The 16,586-nt window shown below is 37.6% G+C and overlaps 1 protein-coding gene across 7 annotated transcripts in view; it reads right to left on the bottom strand.

Moving 5' to 3' along the window:
* Positions 1–4,182: 4,182 nt before the first annotated feature.
* Positions 4,183–16,586, bottom strand: part of TAB3 (TGF-beta activated kinase 1 (MAP3K7) binding protein 3) — a 44,721-nt gene continuing 32,317 nt past the window's right edge. For 4 of the 7 annotated variants that reach the window (XM_075774649.1, XM_075774633.1, XM_075774644.1 and 1 more), the window contains 4 exons: positions 13,362–13,522; positions 10,031–10,124; positions 8,672–8,755; positions 4,183–5,671 (listed from right to left, as the gene is read on the bottom strand). In XM_075774649.1, the coding sequence (XP_075630764.1) occupies positions 5,523–5,671; positions 8,672–8,755; positions 10,031–10,124; positions 13,362–13,522 (488 nt within the window). In that variant the 3' untranslated portion in view covers positions 4,183–5,522. Of the gene's footprint in view, positions 5,672–7,976; positions 8,141–8,671; positions 8,756–10,030; positions 10,125–12,183; positions 12,345–13,350; positions 13,523–16,586 lie in introns of those variants that run through there. The other 3 variants (XM_075774636.1, XR_012838774.1, XM_075774657.1) reach the window with 3 other exon arrangements.

The raw sequence follows: 16,586 nt of genomic DNA, 5'->3' as shown, positions 1-16,586 counted from the left end.
AAATCATCTTTCTAAGCACCAGAGGTTTGAGACATGATGCAGCAGCATCAAAACCAAGCAACTCTTATGAATAAATCAACTCGTTTTATGCAATTAGTTCAGGTAGATCCTCCTCATCACTTCAGGAAAACAACAACATAGTGAGTGGTTAGATCTACTGTTTTTTGACTTTGTGTGTTCTGCATTAGCATAACGTATTTTACAAGTACCTTAACATTCTAAACTTTTTTTTTTTTTTAAAGCTTCGAAACTTTTTTTAAAAATTGCAATGACTTCTGAAGTAAAAGAATGAAATGCTTGACTAAAATACAAACCTATCCTGAAGTCCTTATAAATTCAGTTTAGCAAACAGAACACAAAACAAAATTCTTACACATTTGCTGACAAAAGCCCAAACTCAAAGTTGCAGTAGGTTTGTTAGGCCAGAATGTGTTTAATGACTGAAACTGCATGTGAACAAAACACAGCTGTAGCACAGATACAGTGCTTTCAAGTTTTAGATTATGGTGAGCTGATACGATCGAGATAACTGAGAAGTACTAATAAAAAGCTTTTCCTGCACATTGGTCTGTGCATTTCACATTCTCCACCCTCTCCCAGAGGGATGCCTCTCTGGAAGAGGTTGTAGCAAAAGACGGACTTTTGTAATCCAGACACTCGGTGCTGTCGAGGATGAGCAGGAATGCCTGCAACGGAGCCTACCAACAACAGGTAATCAACTGCTACAGTAGGTAAAGCTACTCTGTTAGTAACAACTTTCCATTCAAAGGTAAGAGAAAGCGATGAGCTCCACTTCACGCTCTGAACAGCCAATGGCCTGTTTCCACATCAGAAGCTGCGCAGAGCATCCATCACCTCAGTAGGACTCCTGCTTACACAAGCTGCCCACCTTCACAGGAACAGGATTTGGAGCCCAGTTCAATATTCACAATTGCCTAATGAAAACCGTATTGATCACCAAAAAGAAAACCCCAACAGCCCTGAAATAAATTTGCTATAGCTACGGGTTCAAGTGGAAGACCAGAAGCAATGGGACTATGAAAGCAAAAAGGCTAAATTTTATAAATGTTTCCTACTACATACAAGAACAAATGCAGGATGTGATGTTTGCTTAGTTTTATTAATTTATTTTTGCAGGAATCTGCAACTCGGAGTATGCACTTTCTGGAGGTACCATGCATGCATAGCCTCTGAATGCTTTTATACAATTTCATCTCTTAGTAGTAAGTTCATTCACAGCATACACAAATCTAGAATGTAGACATCATATATACAGGATTAAACAAGATCGTGTCTTCTTTTAATGAAAAAATTTAACAGGGTTTCACACAGCAGGAAATATGGATTAGATACACTGGTGCCACCATAAATAAATAAGTTTCAAGAACACAGTTTTTTAAAATCGGTTTCAAAGGTACTGAAAACCCAGGATTATAATATTGCATTAACTCCATTGATTTTTGATTACTCAAAACCAAGAAAAATATTCGCATTAATATTTATGGACATAAACAGCAATGAAAGCCCAAAACTGAAGAAATCTGGCAAAATTCAGTCATGGCTAGCTTCATATAATATTGACATTTTGAAACGAAACAAGTGCAGCAGCACATAGAGACAGTACTGACTATGAGATGTGATATCTGTGCATGTCATCTTTCTTTACGGGATTTAGAGTCACTGTAGTACAGAGCACATAAATTCTGTGGTGCCAAACAAGCTGATGAATTGTTTATGTCCAACTGTCCACTTCTCCTCAGGATAGTCATTTTCACATTCTAGGGTATACCACTGATTTTTAAAACAAAAAAAAACTATCATCCTGATGACAAGCTTGTTTTTAACATATTTAATGTTCTCACATTCTTTTTCAAAAACATTCTTTATTGTTTTTATTTTCTTTTGTCCCCATTTCAACTCAAGTATTTTTATTTCAGTTTCAAGGGTTTTTTTTTTTTTACAATCAATATTAAATGTAAAAGTATTTAGAAATTGAAATGAGAGATGTATAACTGGGACAGATAAAGTAACTGAAAGAAAAGTTGTTGTGTTTTTTTTAAAAAAATGTGATTTAGTAGCATATCATAATCAGAAAGTACTGAGACCAGCTCCTTTAAGAATTATTACACCTTTTCACCACACCTCCCATTTTTCAAGGGAAACACACACACACACCACAGACACACAGATACACAATTCGATCTAAGACTACATTTTACAAAGTACTTCCTTTTGCTTGACTTCCCACCCCTTTCCTCTTCACCCAAACAAGACTAATAATTACATCAAATTAAAAGCAGATCCAAAGTTCAGGATTTCTTTTGGTTTACTATGTTGTGAATCATTTTCCACAAGCCCCACTCTAAATAAATTTTTAAAGAACTACAGTAGTATTCTATAATTAAAGGGAATTCATCTTAATAGCACAGTAAATATAAAATAAGCTTTATAAAATTTCAATGAACAGTGAAATAATTTTGAATATCTGAATGTCCAAGTCAAACTCTACCACTCTAGTAGCATGGTTGAGGGAAAGCTCAGTCATTAAGGAAAAAAAGAAAACACAAGTAGTGCATTAACTCAACACAACGGCATCAGCATCCCACCATTCACACAGACACAAAAGTTTTATACAATACAGTGCATTTTGTATGCCAGCTGACATTAGGGTTTTATGTGCATTCAATAAATATTACATAAACCAATCTTTTTGGCATAATCTACAATTCAGTTGGGGTGTGAACAGCGTCACCTGCTTTCAGAAGGAAAATGGATCTTCCAATATTCAAAATACGATTTACATTCTAACAAACTAAAAATATTCAAGCACCATGTAAAGTCTTTCCTATTAATGTCTGAGTATGGGCATTTACAAGTAAAAGAATACAACATAAGGGTGGTGGTGGTTTGGTTTTTTTTTTTATACAAGCAACAAATGAGAGCAATTGAAAAACTGGAGTAAAATTATCGGTACGAAGGAATCCATTTGCAATTTAATGGCACTCATTCAGTTTTCCAGAATGCATCTTACTGTCACACGGCAGCCTGCCTTCTCTTCCTCTGGTGAAGCTACGACTAAGATTACCAAGTCTCCATTTATGGTTATTACAGTTCAGGGAAATATTGGACTGCATGCATTTCCACCCCCCCACCCCCCCTTCAAAAGTAGCATATATTCTGTCTGAAAATGGCACAGCTGTATTGATGCGTGACACAACTACTCTCATTTGCTGACTGTCATTTCAGTTGCTATCATTTTGTAATTCCAGCAAAAACAAATGCTTCTAGAACTTCCGCAGAAGTACATATGAACAGAAAATTTAAATAATACAAAGGCAAAGGCATCACGATAGAAAAGTCATGAAGTTACTGGTATTGTTTTGAGTAATTCATTATACAGCTGATAACAGCAATGGTACTGCTTATCCTAGGTATAACTCTTCTGCTCATCTGCTTTCTCGTTACCTTGGTTTTGTCAGACTGTCCACTTACATAAATAAAATCAGTATTTGCCTTCCAACTTCACGTGACAGTTATTTTTTTTACCCTTTTCCATATGAGAAGGGACTAATTCCAATGCCTTTGACTTTGTTTTGCTCATCAGTGGTGCACACTGATCGCTGGAGATCTCTTAGCTTATTTAAAATTATGCTGAAGATTCAACTAGTGCAAGAACATACTGAAAAATGCCAGATAAAATATTGGTTCCTCATCTAAGATCACAGTTTGTTTTTTACTGTTATCTTTATAAACTGCAGAGAGAGAAGACACCAGATCGAGCAATGCAGTCAAGATGAGTTTTCCACTACCCAACCCTTACAAAGGCTGCTTGATTTTACATAAGGATTCAGACATGATTGTTCTACCACAGCTTAACATGTTATCACACATCAAGTGAATTGTGATAATTGACCATATGGATGTGGCTGCCATGAGCTAATAACAATTTAAAATGAAGTAGCTTAAATCTCTTCTGATAAGGTTTAGCTAGCACATTTTGCCTCACGGTTGCAAAGTCAATTACTGTAACTCAGCTGACGTGCTTGGTTGTGTCTCCAAATCTTGACACAGTTATACCGTAAGAACTCAAATGCACTGTACCAGCTTCTGACCAGTACACAAGAACATCCTGCTCAGTCACGCAGTTGTGTAACATAATCATTCAGCTGCCCAAACCCAAGATCGATTTCACAGGTATTGAGTGCTTTATTACAGCAACCTGAAGCATTCAAACAAATTGAACATCACCTTTATAATACAGTATATCATATGCATAAAAGTACCAGTACGATTTTCAGTTGCAAGTCTTGTGTTCTTCAACTACAGCAAATATTTCATGACCAAAATAAAAAGAATGCAGTGTGTAATTTTTCAGGATCTGGCATCTGCTCTTTTATGCAGGCTGGTTTATTAACAATGTGCAAATAAACCTTTACTGAAGAGCTAACTGATTAATTTTTTTTCAGCTAACTTTGAACTGGGGCACAAAGTACCTTCTGTGCTGTAAACATCATCAATTCTTCACAAATTGGAAGCTGAAAAGGCCTAAGGAACTGGGTACAAACTCTTCTCATACACAACCATGGCTGAGCTCAAGTCTTCCAAACCAAATTTGCAGTAGTCTGTGTTTGGCGTATGTCACTGTGCTGCTACAGAGCACAGGCTTAGAAGATTGTTGTATATAAAAGCATACTTTTAGCTTTGAAACACAAAGGCCTAATGAAAGCATGCAGCAGTATTTTCATCTGTAATACGGTAGAATTCATTCTTAGTTTATTACCAGTGTTGACACAGCCAGGTGAGCACTGTACAAGCAAAAGGGATTGTAAAAAATTACCTCTGATTAAACTCTCTGTAACACTCATACGGTATCTCATTTAGTCACCTTAGGTTACTATTTCAAACAGCAATTTTTTTGTAGACATAAGTTACCCTGAAAAAAAGCAGCAATAACAAATACCCTTCTCCTTGTTTTTTTTATACATTGCAAAATTTATCATTGCATTTACCTGTCTTCTTTTTCAGTAGCTTACAATCTAGAAGCACAGGGAGCCTTTGTTTTCCAGCTAGCTGTGGCCAGGTTAAGTCAGCTCTGGCTCTTCAGATTTTGTGGTTAAGTGTAACATTTCACACCATTACTAAGAGTCCTATAATTTTTTTTTAAAAAACAGTTTGGTTTTCTTAGAGCCACTAAGCAGTATCTATAACCACAGGACTAAACACCAGTAGTTATTTGCTTTCCTGTATACATTCTTCCCAAAATTAATCCTTTTACATTTTCAGGTTTCATTTTCTGCTTTGCTCACTGCAATGGGATAAGAAAGAATTTCACCCTTAATTTATTTACTTTTAGTGTAGCACAAGCAGAAACATCTTAACACGTTACTCCCACCCCTTGCAATATGAAGATTGTTGACGGGCAAAGGCTGGGCAGATGGACTGAAAGGTTCCCCATGTTTCCTTCTCCTACATCTGTCGGCTTAAGAGCCTGTTTTCAACCCAACGCAGCCCCTTCCTGATTTTCAGGTGTATCGTGGCATTTCACACTGCTCACAGCGATTTAGCGCTGGATGATTTAGAAAGGTGCAGCTATCACAATTCCATGGAGCCCCTTCAAAGTCTTCATCTCTCGGTTGAGTCCGTGGAGTCTGTTTGGAGCTGGTTTGATGCTCTAAAAAAAAGCCAAAGGAAAACATTTTTTCTTATTTCAGAAGAGAAGGATGATAGGCAAGATCATACTACTGGTTTGTCACTTCACTAAACACTCTAGCCTAAATCAAAAGTGGAAACCTTTACACTTCGGTAACATTAAAGGTCTTTTGCTAAAGCATTTCTAATTCAGTCTGTGAATATTTAAAGCATTTCACTTCTGTAAAGGGTCACTTAACCACATTACATAAAAACCAAAAAAGCAGTCACCACTGTTAGGTCACCGATACTGCTAAAGGTTAAATAGTTCAAAACGTACTGAAAAGTTTGTTACTGGCACTGCAACACCATCCTGTTAAGGAATTACTTCAGGGGTTTACGTACAGCAGTCACCGAATTCTAAATTCCAATAACCCTACTTTACCTGAAGTGAGAGACTACTTGTAACTTAGTTCCTTCAAACAGTCTGACAGATGATATATTTTCTGCATCTTTTTCTAGCATTTATCCAGGCTGAAGAAAATACAATATAAAAATAAAATGGTAGGCCTGTTTCAAAACAAGATGATGGTTATTCTTATGGCTTTGCAGCAGGGATGTGCGTGTGTGAAGCAGCGGTCTGTTTTCATTCATAAAATCCGTACGTATGCAAATCATACATTAGATATTAACCCACAGAGAGACTCAGTTTTCTGACATCTCCTACCACTACTTCAAGACCTCAGGTTATCTACTAAAAGTGACAAATACTCCTAGGATGTTGAAACACAACATTTTACAAAATGTTAATATTTGAAAAAACATTAGCACACATACCTAGAAGGTGAGGTTAAGATACCCATCTGCTACAGAAACATCTGTAGAACAGTTTAATTGAAAGAGAATTTAGGTTGTAAAATATGTCTGTCCAAGTGCACATATTGCTGTCATCTGCTAAGAAATGTAGCAGATGGCTGATGACAAAGTGCAAATAGTACTTAGGTTTGTCTTCAGAGACATACTAAAAGAAAATATAGTAACCTCCTCCTTTAGATGTAAACCTTCTCCAGTCCAGAAGTTGTGCAGTCACATCAACAGTGCTTAGCCTCGACAAACTCCTTCTAAGCAAGTAGTGTGGGCACTGGACTGCATTCATGTTGACCAGCCAGACGGCAGCACAGAGCAGACCATACCTGTCTGTCTGCCGATGCCTGAATATTCAACAGCTGAATATTAAGGAAATGGAATTTTTTAAGAAGAAAAAATATTTTTACAATTCCATGTTAAAAGCCAAGCTCAGAATACAGCACACCAGACCTAAAACTGATCTGTAGTAAGCTGACAGACAAAACCGTGAAGTTAGTCATAAAAGTCGCACAAATCCTTACAAAACACTACCTTTCCAACTGCCAAATAAAATCACTTATTTCATGCAAGTTTTGCATGTTATTTTGCTTTGAAATAATAAATCCAATAGGCTAGTGTAATTAAGATAATCTCTTCAAGCATCACAAAGCAGCAGTGCCTTAAATCAACCACACGACCACTGCAATTTAACGTGAATCCAGGCAGCTGCCTTCATACCACTGCTCACCTGCTGCTACTGTCTTTCCTAGACACTATCACCTAATGCAGGCAACATATCCCAGTACTGGGGCTTTTTTATGAACCATGAGCAGTAGTTATGGGACTTCTCTTTCTTTTAAATTTCCACATACTAAGTATTTTATTATATCAAAGGGTAAAATACTTGCTTCAAAAGAGGGGGAAAAAAATCCTTGTATGAATTCAAAATTCAGCTGCAAAAAAGCTTTGTGAAGTGTTTATCAGCAATTAGAACTTATTTACGAAATTTGGATTTTCAAGCAGACTATATGATTACTGATTCAGAAGAGTGACTTCTTTTCCACTAACAATTTTAGTGCATGCTAGTTACTGTAAGAGGAAACACAATATTATAAATCTTATCATACAACATTTTCAGAGAAGAGACCACTGTTTACTCTAGAGCACAGGATCCTAGACTGGCTATTTCAGTAGAAAGATACAAAGTGTTTAAACACTGCCAGTAACATTTGAAACCATTCTTTTAAGAGATTTCAGGAAGTAAGAGAAAAAAAAAAGGTCCAAAAATACCCGAGACAAAAGGTAGGATTCTGCTCCAAAACCACCACTACATGTAGTGGTGTTCAGAGAGCAACTCAGCTACACGGCCACTGGGTGTCTACTAATGGTGAGTTGAGTCATGTACTGACTGAATCACCACTGAGCAAAAAAGTGAGACTAAACACACAGTGCCTGTGCTGATGTCAAACTTCAGTGTCCTCAGCTGGATGTGAATCCTAGATACTATACAATTAGCACAGACAATTTTAGAAACCAGTAATGAACTTGTACAAGTGCGACACTTATCTCTTTAGACCGATGTGAGGAAATGTGTTCTGTCTCGGTCCTTAAAAAGTCTGAAGCTCTTGCTATGCTAAAACTTTGGGGCTACTGTGAAATTCATGCTCTACACAAAAAATAGGTAAAGTGTGACCATTCAAGTTTAATTATATTTTAAAATAGAAATGCAAATTTTAAAAAGCTGCTGTCACCTATTAAACTTGCATAAAAAATTCCAACTAAACTATAAAATGCTAACAATACATATTAGAAGACAGCTAAACAAACCTGACACAGAGCTTTTAACACAGAAGTATTTTTTAAAAAAAAAAAACAATTAGGAAGGTCCAGTTAACATATAAAAGTCTGTATATTTTCAACTCTTTCTACTAGTGAATTTCTAGTAGTATTCTACTAGTATTTACAAACAATCTATTAACAGAACATTCATTTGCAACAACCTGTTTGAGGAAAACAAGTTGTAGCCAGGATTACTTCACTTACATAAACATGTTCTGGTTTGGTTCGCAGACAGTAAAAAGTTATAATTAGAATTGCTTCCTGTCATCACAGGTGGTTTTTTTTTTTTTAAAGAAGGAAAAAACCCAAAGCTTTTTCAATGCAGATTAGCTAACTTGATGCTTGTTTGTTGACCTACCCTTTTTATATGGCTTTGGTGGCACAACAGGACCAGGCTCTATGTTATCATAGAAGTTACACGTGGCTTTCGGATCAAAGTTCCCTGTCAGAAAAGAAAAGTAATAAAGTGTAACTCCAAGGTTATTTACATGCCTATGCCAGTGATCTGAACATCTATAGGCTTCAGATTTTATACATCTTTTTATTATGACATTATAAATTAGCTTTTTCCTGAGTAGCCTTTTGTCACATATTTTCAGTTTTGTGTTGATTCTAGTAATTTTTAGCAGGCTAATCTCATGTTGAAGAATCAACTCCAGCTCAGCATTCTGTATTGCTTCAAAAAAATGTGAAAATATAAATCTTTCTGCAGTACACATTCTTGGTAAAAAAGAAAGACTATGCATATTCTAATCTATTTGACTGTATTTATGTCAAGTTTCTGTTGCACAAAGAGGATTTTTAAAGACCTAAGTAGATTTCTGTTTGTAAACTTCTTGGGTGCAACCTGTAGTTCTCTTTTTTATTACCTGGTCAGAGCCTCTGTCAGCAAAAAGTTTAAAAATTAAGTAAAGAACTTTCACTAAGGAGTATTTTTTTAAAAAAATTTGCTTTCTTGGTAATGTAATTTAACTTGGCCAACAGAAATATTACCAAGTCAAGTTTATCAGGTTGCAACTGAAAAAGCACCTTTTAGAGATAAGTTGATATTGATAATCAAAACCGAACTTCAAAGAGTCCAAGTATCCACATCTAAGCACATAGTATATTAGAATCATAGAATCGTTCAGGTTGGAAAAGACCTTTAAGATCATCAAGTCCGACCGTTAGCCTAACACTGCCAAGTCCAACCACTAAACCATGTCCCTAAGCACCATATCTACACATCTTTTAAATACCTCCAGGGATGGTGACTCAACCACTTCCCTGGGCAGCCTGTTCCAATGACTGACAACCCCTTCCCTGAAGAAGTTTTTCCTAATATCCAATCTAAACTCTCCTGGCACAACTTGAGGCCATTTCCTCTTGTCCCATTGCTTGTTACTTGGCAGAAGAGTCCAACCCCCACCTGGCTACAGCCTCCTTTCAAGTAGTTGTAGAGAGCGATAAGGTCTCCCCTCAGCCTCCTGTTATCCAGGCTAAACACGCCCAGTTCCCTCAGCCGCTGCTCATATGACTTGTGCTCTAGACCCTTCACCAGCCTCATTGCCCTTCTTTGGACATGCTCCAGCACCTCAATGTCTTTCTTGTAGTGAGGGGCCCAACACTGAAGACAGTACTCAAAGTGTGGCCAACTCCTGCCCAAACTGGTGTCAACTGCAACATGCCTGCCCATATTTAAATTATGGTTTTTAAAAAAAAAAAATCAATTCTTTACCTCTAGATTGAAGGAGATCAACTTCTTTCAGTGTACAGTCAACATCTATCTGGAGCTGCCTGTTGCGGCTTCTCAATCTGGTCATTTCCTCAGACTAGAAAGAAACAACCCAAAATAGTAATTGTGGGAAAGTCAGTATCTCATCTGACATAGAAATAACATTGCTGTATCTTCGTTAACAACTATTAAAAACCGAGTATAGATAAGGCACAGAAAAAAATAGTCAAGATTCCACTGTCTATCCTGTCCCCTCTACCCAATTTACTCCCTCAAAAAACATTCTTGTATTGGCATTTAAGGAGGAAAACCAACCACACCAACAAAAACGAACAAGTCAGTATTAAAATTCATTAGTAAGAAGACATAGCTGAGCTCAAGTTTATAAAACCATACACCTTATAAAATTCTGTATAAATTGATGCCTTGCTACATAAGTTTACATCAAGATGATCAGGAAACAGAATACAAACTGCAGTTCACATTAATTATTGCTTGATTATAACTGAATAAGGTCAGGAGTTAGTTTATTAGTATCACCTCAAGGAGCCATAACCTTCTAGCCCTGTATATTTAAATCGTTCAATGCTGCAACACAGTAATTATTCTTAACAGAATAATCAGTTATTTAAGTCTATATATTTGGATATCATTAAGAAACCCTGGGTTACTGGAAAACAAAGTGTTTCCAATGCTAGCAGCAGTGATTATTAACATGTATGAATAACTATCCTATCCTAGGATGCATTCCAGCATCACAGAGTCACAAAAATCACAGAATGTTTGAGGTTGGAAGGGACCTCTGGAGGTCACCTGGTCCAACCCCTCTGCCCAGATGGCTTTTGATTATCTCCAAGGATGAAGACTCTACAACCGCTCTGGGCAACCTGTGCCTGTGCTCAGTCAACCACACAGTAAAAAAAAAATGGTTCCTGATGTGCAGAGGGACCCTCCTGTGTTTCTGGTCATGTCACTGGGCACCAGTGGAAAGAGTCTTATTCCATCTCTTTGTGCCCTCCCTTCAGGTACTTATATACATTGATAAGATCCCCCCCAAGCCTTCTCTTCTCCAGGTTGAACAGTCCTACCTCTCTCAGCCTGTCCTCATAGGAGATATGCTCCAGTTCCTTAATCACCTCTGTGGCCCTTCACTGGACTCTCCAGTATGACCATATCTCTCTCTTGTAGTGGGGAGCCCACTCTTGGACACCATACTCCAAGTGTGGCCTCACCAGTGCTGAATAAAGGGGAAGGGTAACCTCTCTCTCTCCTTGCTGGCAACACTCCAAATGCAGCCCAGGATATCATTAGCCTTCTATGCCACATTACTGGCTCATATTCAGCGTGGTCTCCACCAGGACCACAAGGCCTTTTCTGCAAAACTGCTTTCCAGTTGGTCGGCTCCCAGCTTATGGGAGCATGGGGTCGTTCCTCCCCAAGTGCAGGACTTAGTACTTCCCCTTGCTGAATGCCATGAGGTTCCTGCCTGTCCATTTTGCCAGCTTTTTGAAGTCCCTCTGAATGGCAGTACAACTCTCCCAGTTTTGTGTCATCAGCAAACTTGCTGAGGGTACACTCTGCCTCATCATCCAGATCATGAAGGAAGATGTTAAATGGTGTCAGATCCAGTACTGACCCCTGTGGTACACCACTAGTTACTGGCCTTCAAACAGACTTTGTGCCACTGATTGCCATACTCTTGGCCTGCCTGTTCAGTCAGTTCTCAATCCACCTCATTGTCTGCTCATCCAGCCCATATTTCATCAGCTTCTCTATGAAGATCTTACAGGAGACAATGTTCAAAGCTGTACTGAAGTCTAGAAAGATAATCACTGCTGTCTCCTCATCTACCAGGCCAATCTTTTCATCCCAGAAGTTTATCAAATTGGTTGAGCCTGACTTCCCCTTTGTGAATCCATGCTGACTACTGCTGATCATTTTTTTTGTCCTTCATATGCTTGGAAATGGTCTTCTGGATTAGTTGCTCCATCACTTTCCTAGGATCAAGGTGAGGCTGACCAGCTTGTCAGCCTGGGTCCTCCTTCTGGACAAAAGGAGTGACATTTGCTCTCCTCTAGTCTTGGGGCACTTCTCCCAAACACTATAATCAATCAAAGATTATCTGGAGCGGCTTTGCAATGACATCTGCCAGCTCCCTCAGCACTTGGGTGCATCCCATCCAGGACCATGAGCTCATGCATGTCCGCTTTGCTTAAGTATTCCCTGACCTGATCCTCTTCCACCAATGGTACACCTTCCTTGCTCCAGACTTTTCCCTGGGTCTCTGAGACTCAAGATTCCTGAAGGCCTGTAAAGACTGAGGCAAAGAAGGCGTTCAATATCTCTGCCTTTTCCACATCCTGTGTAACCAGGTTTCATTAAGCAATGGGTCCACATTTTCACTAGCCTTCCTTTTGTCACCTATGTACTAATAGAAGCCCTTCTTTTTGTCTTTGACTTCCCGTGCCAGATTCAATTCCAGCTGGGCTTTGGCTCTCCTAACCTCATCCTTGCACACTCAGACAGTGCCTCTGTATTCCTCCCAGGAACATATCTGCCAAATGGTGCCCTGAAACAGGTGAGACATACAGCAGCCATACTAGTTAAGCAGCTAACAGCCCCTACTATGCCTTCCAGCCCACATCTTTGTGCTTTGTTTATGTCAGCACAGTAAGTCAGTCAGTCTGAACTGATTTGGCTAACAACTGCACAAAGTGGAAATTATTTTTCAGTCAGATGAATTCTCTTATCAGAGCCATACAGATGTTTGGGCTGGAGTCGCTCGCAGGTGGAAGTCACACAGATAGGAAGAATCAACAAGGAAAAGAGGAGAGAGAGGTGCCAACTATTTGAACCAACACCACCACTGAAAAGTTATTTGGCACATCCTGCACATACCAAATGGGAAATAGATTATCTAGGAGATGCAACTACTGAATCAACAAAATACCTCAGTCTAACAAAATAGCCTTTTTAAAAAATGTGAAACCTTGCTGCATGAACACCAAGCTGTTTATGGCTCGTGATATTTAAACAGACTCGGACACACACGTTTATAGGTTGTTTGGAAAGTAACTATCTATTCAGTTCCATGGTCCAGAAAAGCACATATATACAAGTTTCAGAAATTCTGTTGTGAACACTAAGCAAGCTGGACACATATCTGCTTCTTAAATTATAAGAACTGGCTTACAACAAGCCAAGAACTTATAAAAAGTCATCTCCAAAGACTGAAGATTTTATACCCCAAAATATTTTTTATATAACACTTTAGTTCGTGAAAACATAGAAAATAGATTTGAATCTTGAATTAGAATACTAACAAATTGCTTACTGTTGGAATCGCAGCTGTACAGGTGTCTCTTCGAACCCGCCTCTGCATTAGGTCATGCTCCATACCATTGACTTCGGCTTTCAGGCGTTCGAGCTCTTCTTTCTCAAGCTTCAGTTCCTTTGCTAACCTCTCCATCCTTGCTCGTTGATGTAACAGCAAGGCTAACGTTTTACATGGAAGAAATCGTTACTAACACACAAACACCTGGAAAACTGAATTCTTAAGTTATGCGTAAGATTCATGAGTGACCTTTCTGGAAAAAAAAAGTGATCATAAACATGCAGCCAAATATCAGTGTGAAGATGCTTTCATGCCAAATGAACTACAATTTAGAACAAAGTTCTTCCAGAATAAAAACACATTTTAGACAGTAACTTGAAGTTGATATTACCATTTTGGTCAAAGCTTCTTTTTTTGCATTTGGTCTTTCTCGTCTCAAAAATACAAAGGCACCTGTACAAGGAGACAGCTTCTCAGGATGAAACAGCAACCTAATTATATTAATACTGTACTGACAAAAAAAAAAAAATACCAGAGGTAAGATCAGAAGGTAACGCACACTTCATATCTGCTGCTCAATAGCAGCTGACACACTAGCCTTAAGACATTAGTCAAATGTCAGTCCTGAATTGTGGGGTTTTTTCACTGCTATTACAGATTAAGCTATAATAAACTTCAAGTAGTCTTAGCTTTTCAAAGAGTATTGTAATTCTCAATACTGTAAGTTCCCCAGTGCTCAAAGGCAAAACTACAGAACTTCAATAAAACAGACTAGAGGATCCAGAAAATAAAAAGTGGGGGAAACTCAGGTGCTTCAGAGTCTTTAATTCTACAATAGAGCTGATTTACTGTCCTCTAATCTCTCTCTGCTGTTAATCATTCTCTCATATTTTTGTCACGGTACTGAAATTTATAACTCTCACTCACAAGCTGGCATTGGGTTCCCAGAGCAGCCAAAGAAAGAATTTTGACTAGCTGGAAAATAATATTCAGTTTCTGCAGGAAGCCTGTTTCTCAGTATTTCATCATGATGTAAAACTGGTCAAATTAATTAGTGTGATGCTTAGCCCTTTCTGATCTGGCAGGTTTTACCTGATTAAAGTCTACTAGGACAGAGAAAAATAAAAGAAATTTGCTGTGGGTATTCAGACAAGCACGCTGCTTATACAACAATGTTCCAGCAAACTGCTGAAATGCATGAAGATGATGTGGAATCTGCAAAATGCTATGTCATACAAAGCACCAGCCAAGCCAGCACCTGCCCTTTTCTTCACCCCTATCCAACACCAGCAAAGAGAAAACACATAATATCTCAAGAACATTTGCAAACTAGCTAAAAAAAAAGTTAGAAAAATAAGCAACAATATGACACAGCTTACTGGGGGAAGATAAAAAACTCAACAGTCAGGAACATAAAAACGATGGTGGGGTTTTTTTTATCAGATGTAAGTATTCTGTCCAAAAAAGTAGCACTATATTTTGGATTTTGTATGGATCCACCAATTCACAGCCAAAGAATAAACACTGAAAATCCTGTCCAAGAATAACATCAGATGTTTTTATAATAGAGGCACCAATATTACTGAACAAAACTGTTCTCTACGTTTTGAAGTAGCATAAGTCATCCAAGCAAAGTTTAAGAGATCACAGAATTTTTTTTAAAAAGTACAGATACCAGGTTGTGTGATTTTCCACTATTACTATCAAACCTTGTTAAATTGCAGGAGTCACACAAAGACATCTGATATGACTACGCTACAGAGCTTCGCATTATACTCTAGTACTACTCATCAGACGTGACTCACACTACAAAGAAACACTGGAAGTAGAATGACCAGAATGAATTTTTGGTAACTTTTCACAATGGTTTGTATTCAAAAGAAAATTAAACAAACTTGTTCCCTATATTAAACTGTTAAATATACTCTTCTTTAGGACTCCTTTGCTGTATTAAAGAATATAATATTTATTTTTCTATAATTTATTTCTATCAAGAGTTCAGAGTGCAGCAATACCAAAGGCTATAACGAGTCCTAGCTGTGGTAGGTATTGCCACAAAAGCAAATGCCCCCAAAAGCATATACTAACTAGTTTTATTGGTTTTGTTTTCCAAATACACAAATGTAGTCAAAGATACAAAGGCAAAACCAGATTTCTACGTTTCAGAAGATGCTTTTCTCAGTTACATGAAGCTACGTACAGTTTTCTCATGTAACTGACAATCTTTAATGAAGCTGTAATAGGAACACTACCAAAGTATATGGCATAGGAGTTACAGACCTACTAATGCTTGTTCTCCGTAAATAACATTTCTAATTGGGTCTACCAGGTACGGAACAGCTCTTTGTTGATGAGTTAGAATAGCTCAAGAGATGTAAAGCGAATAAGAAATCAAGAACTACAGCACAGCATTATAACCATTATTTCAGCTCTCTGAAGTGAAAGGAAGACTAGAAGAAGCAATGGAAGAGCAGACTCTCTTTTCCAAACACAAATCCAGAAACAAAGTACATTCTTTAAATAATTGCTGCTGATTATCATTCTATCATTATCCAAAATGATTGGTTTGAATGCTTGCAGACCAATTCATTTGCTCAATTTTAAATGTTTCAAATCTACAAAGCAGATTACTCTGAGAAAAGCAGTTTTCAGCTAAAGGTTAGATTTCAACATTTATTTATTTTTTGCTAAATTACTTAATTCTTCATTCATACGTGTAAGACTATGTTCTATCCCTATGCAGCAGAACACACATCCTAAAATTTGTCTGCCAGTCTCTTCCTCCTCTTTGAAAACTCTAAGTGGAAGAAGTGAACTTTTTATAAAGTTCTCCAAAATAGTTATTTTAATACCTTTCAAAACAAAAACATGACTTGTATTGACACCTGAAGTAATTTTAGCTGCAATCCTACCTCCTTCTCCTCTTTCACTTAATATTCTTCAATCTAAACCAAATAAATTGGATTCAAATTCCCTGCAGAAGTTAGTGCTTCAGGTTTTATAAAGCACCCGAGTACAGAACAAATACAAAAAATAATAAAATCCACGTGTAAATTTATGATAGTTCTTCAACACAGGATTTACAAACTGGACATAGAGTATATGAACAAACCACTCACTCTTCTTAGCTGCAGTATTTTCTTTTCATAAATTCCCCTAATATTAAAAGATAGCAACTTTAAGAACCTCAGAAATTCTTTATCTATTAGACTGGAATTTGGCTAT

Source organism: Balearica regulorum, chromosome 1 (genome assembly GCF_011004875.1).
Source record: "Balearica regulorum gibbericeps isolate bBalReg1 chromosome 1, bBalReg1.pri, whole genome shotgun sequence".
NCBI classification, from domain to species: Eukaryota; Metazoa; Chordata; class Aves; order Gruiformes; family Gruidae; genus Balearica; species Balearica regulorum.
Note: the sequence above shows the minus strand (reverse complement) of the source record. Positions and strands in the feature narration are given on the sequence as shown.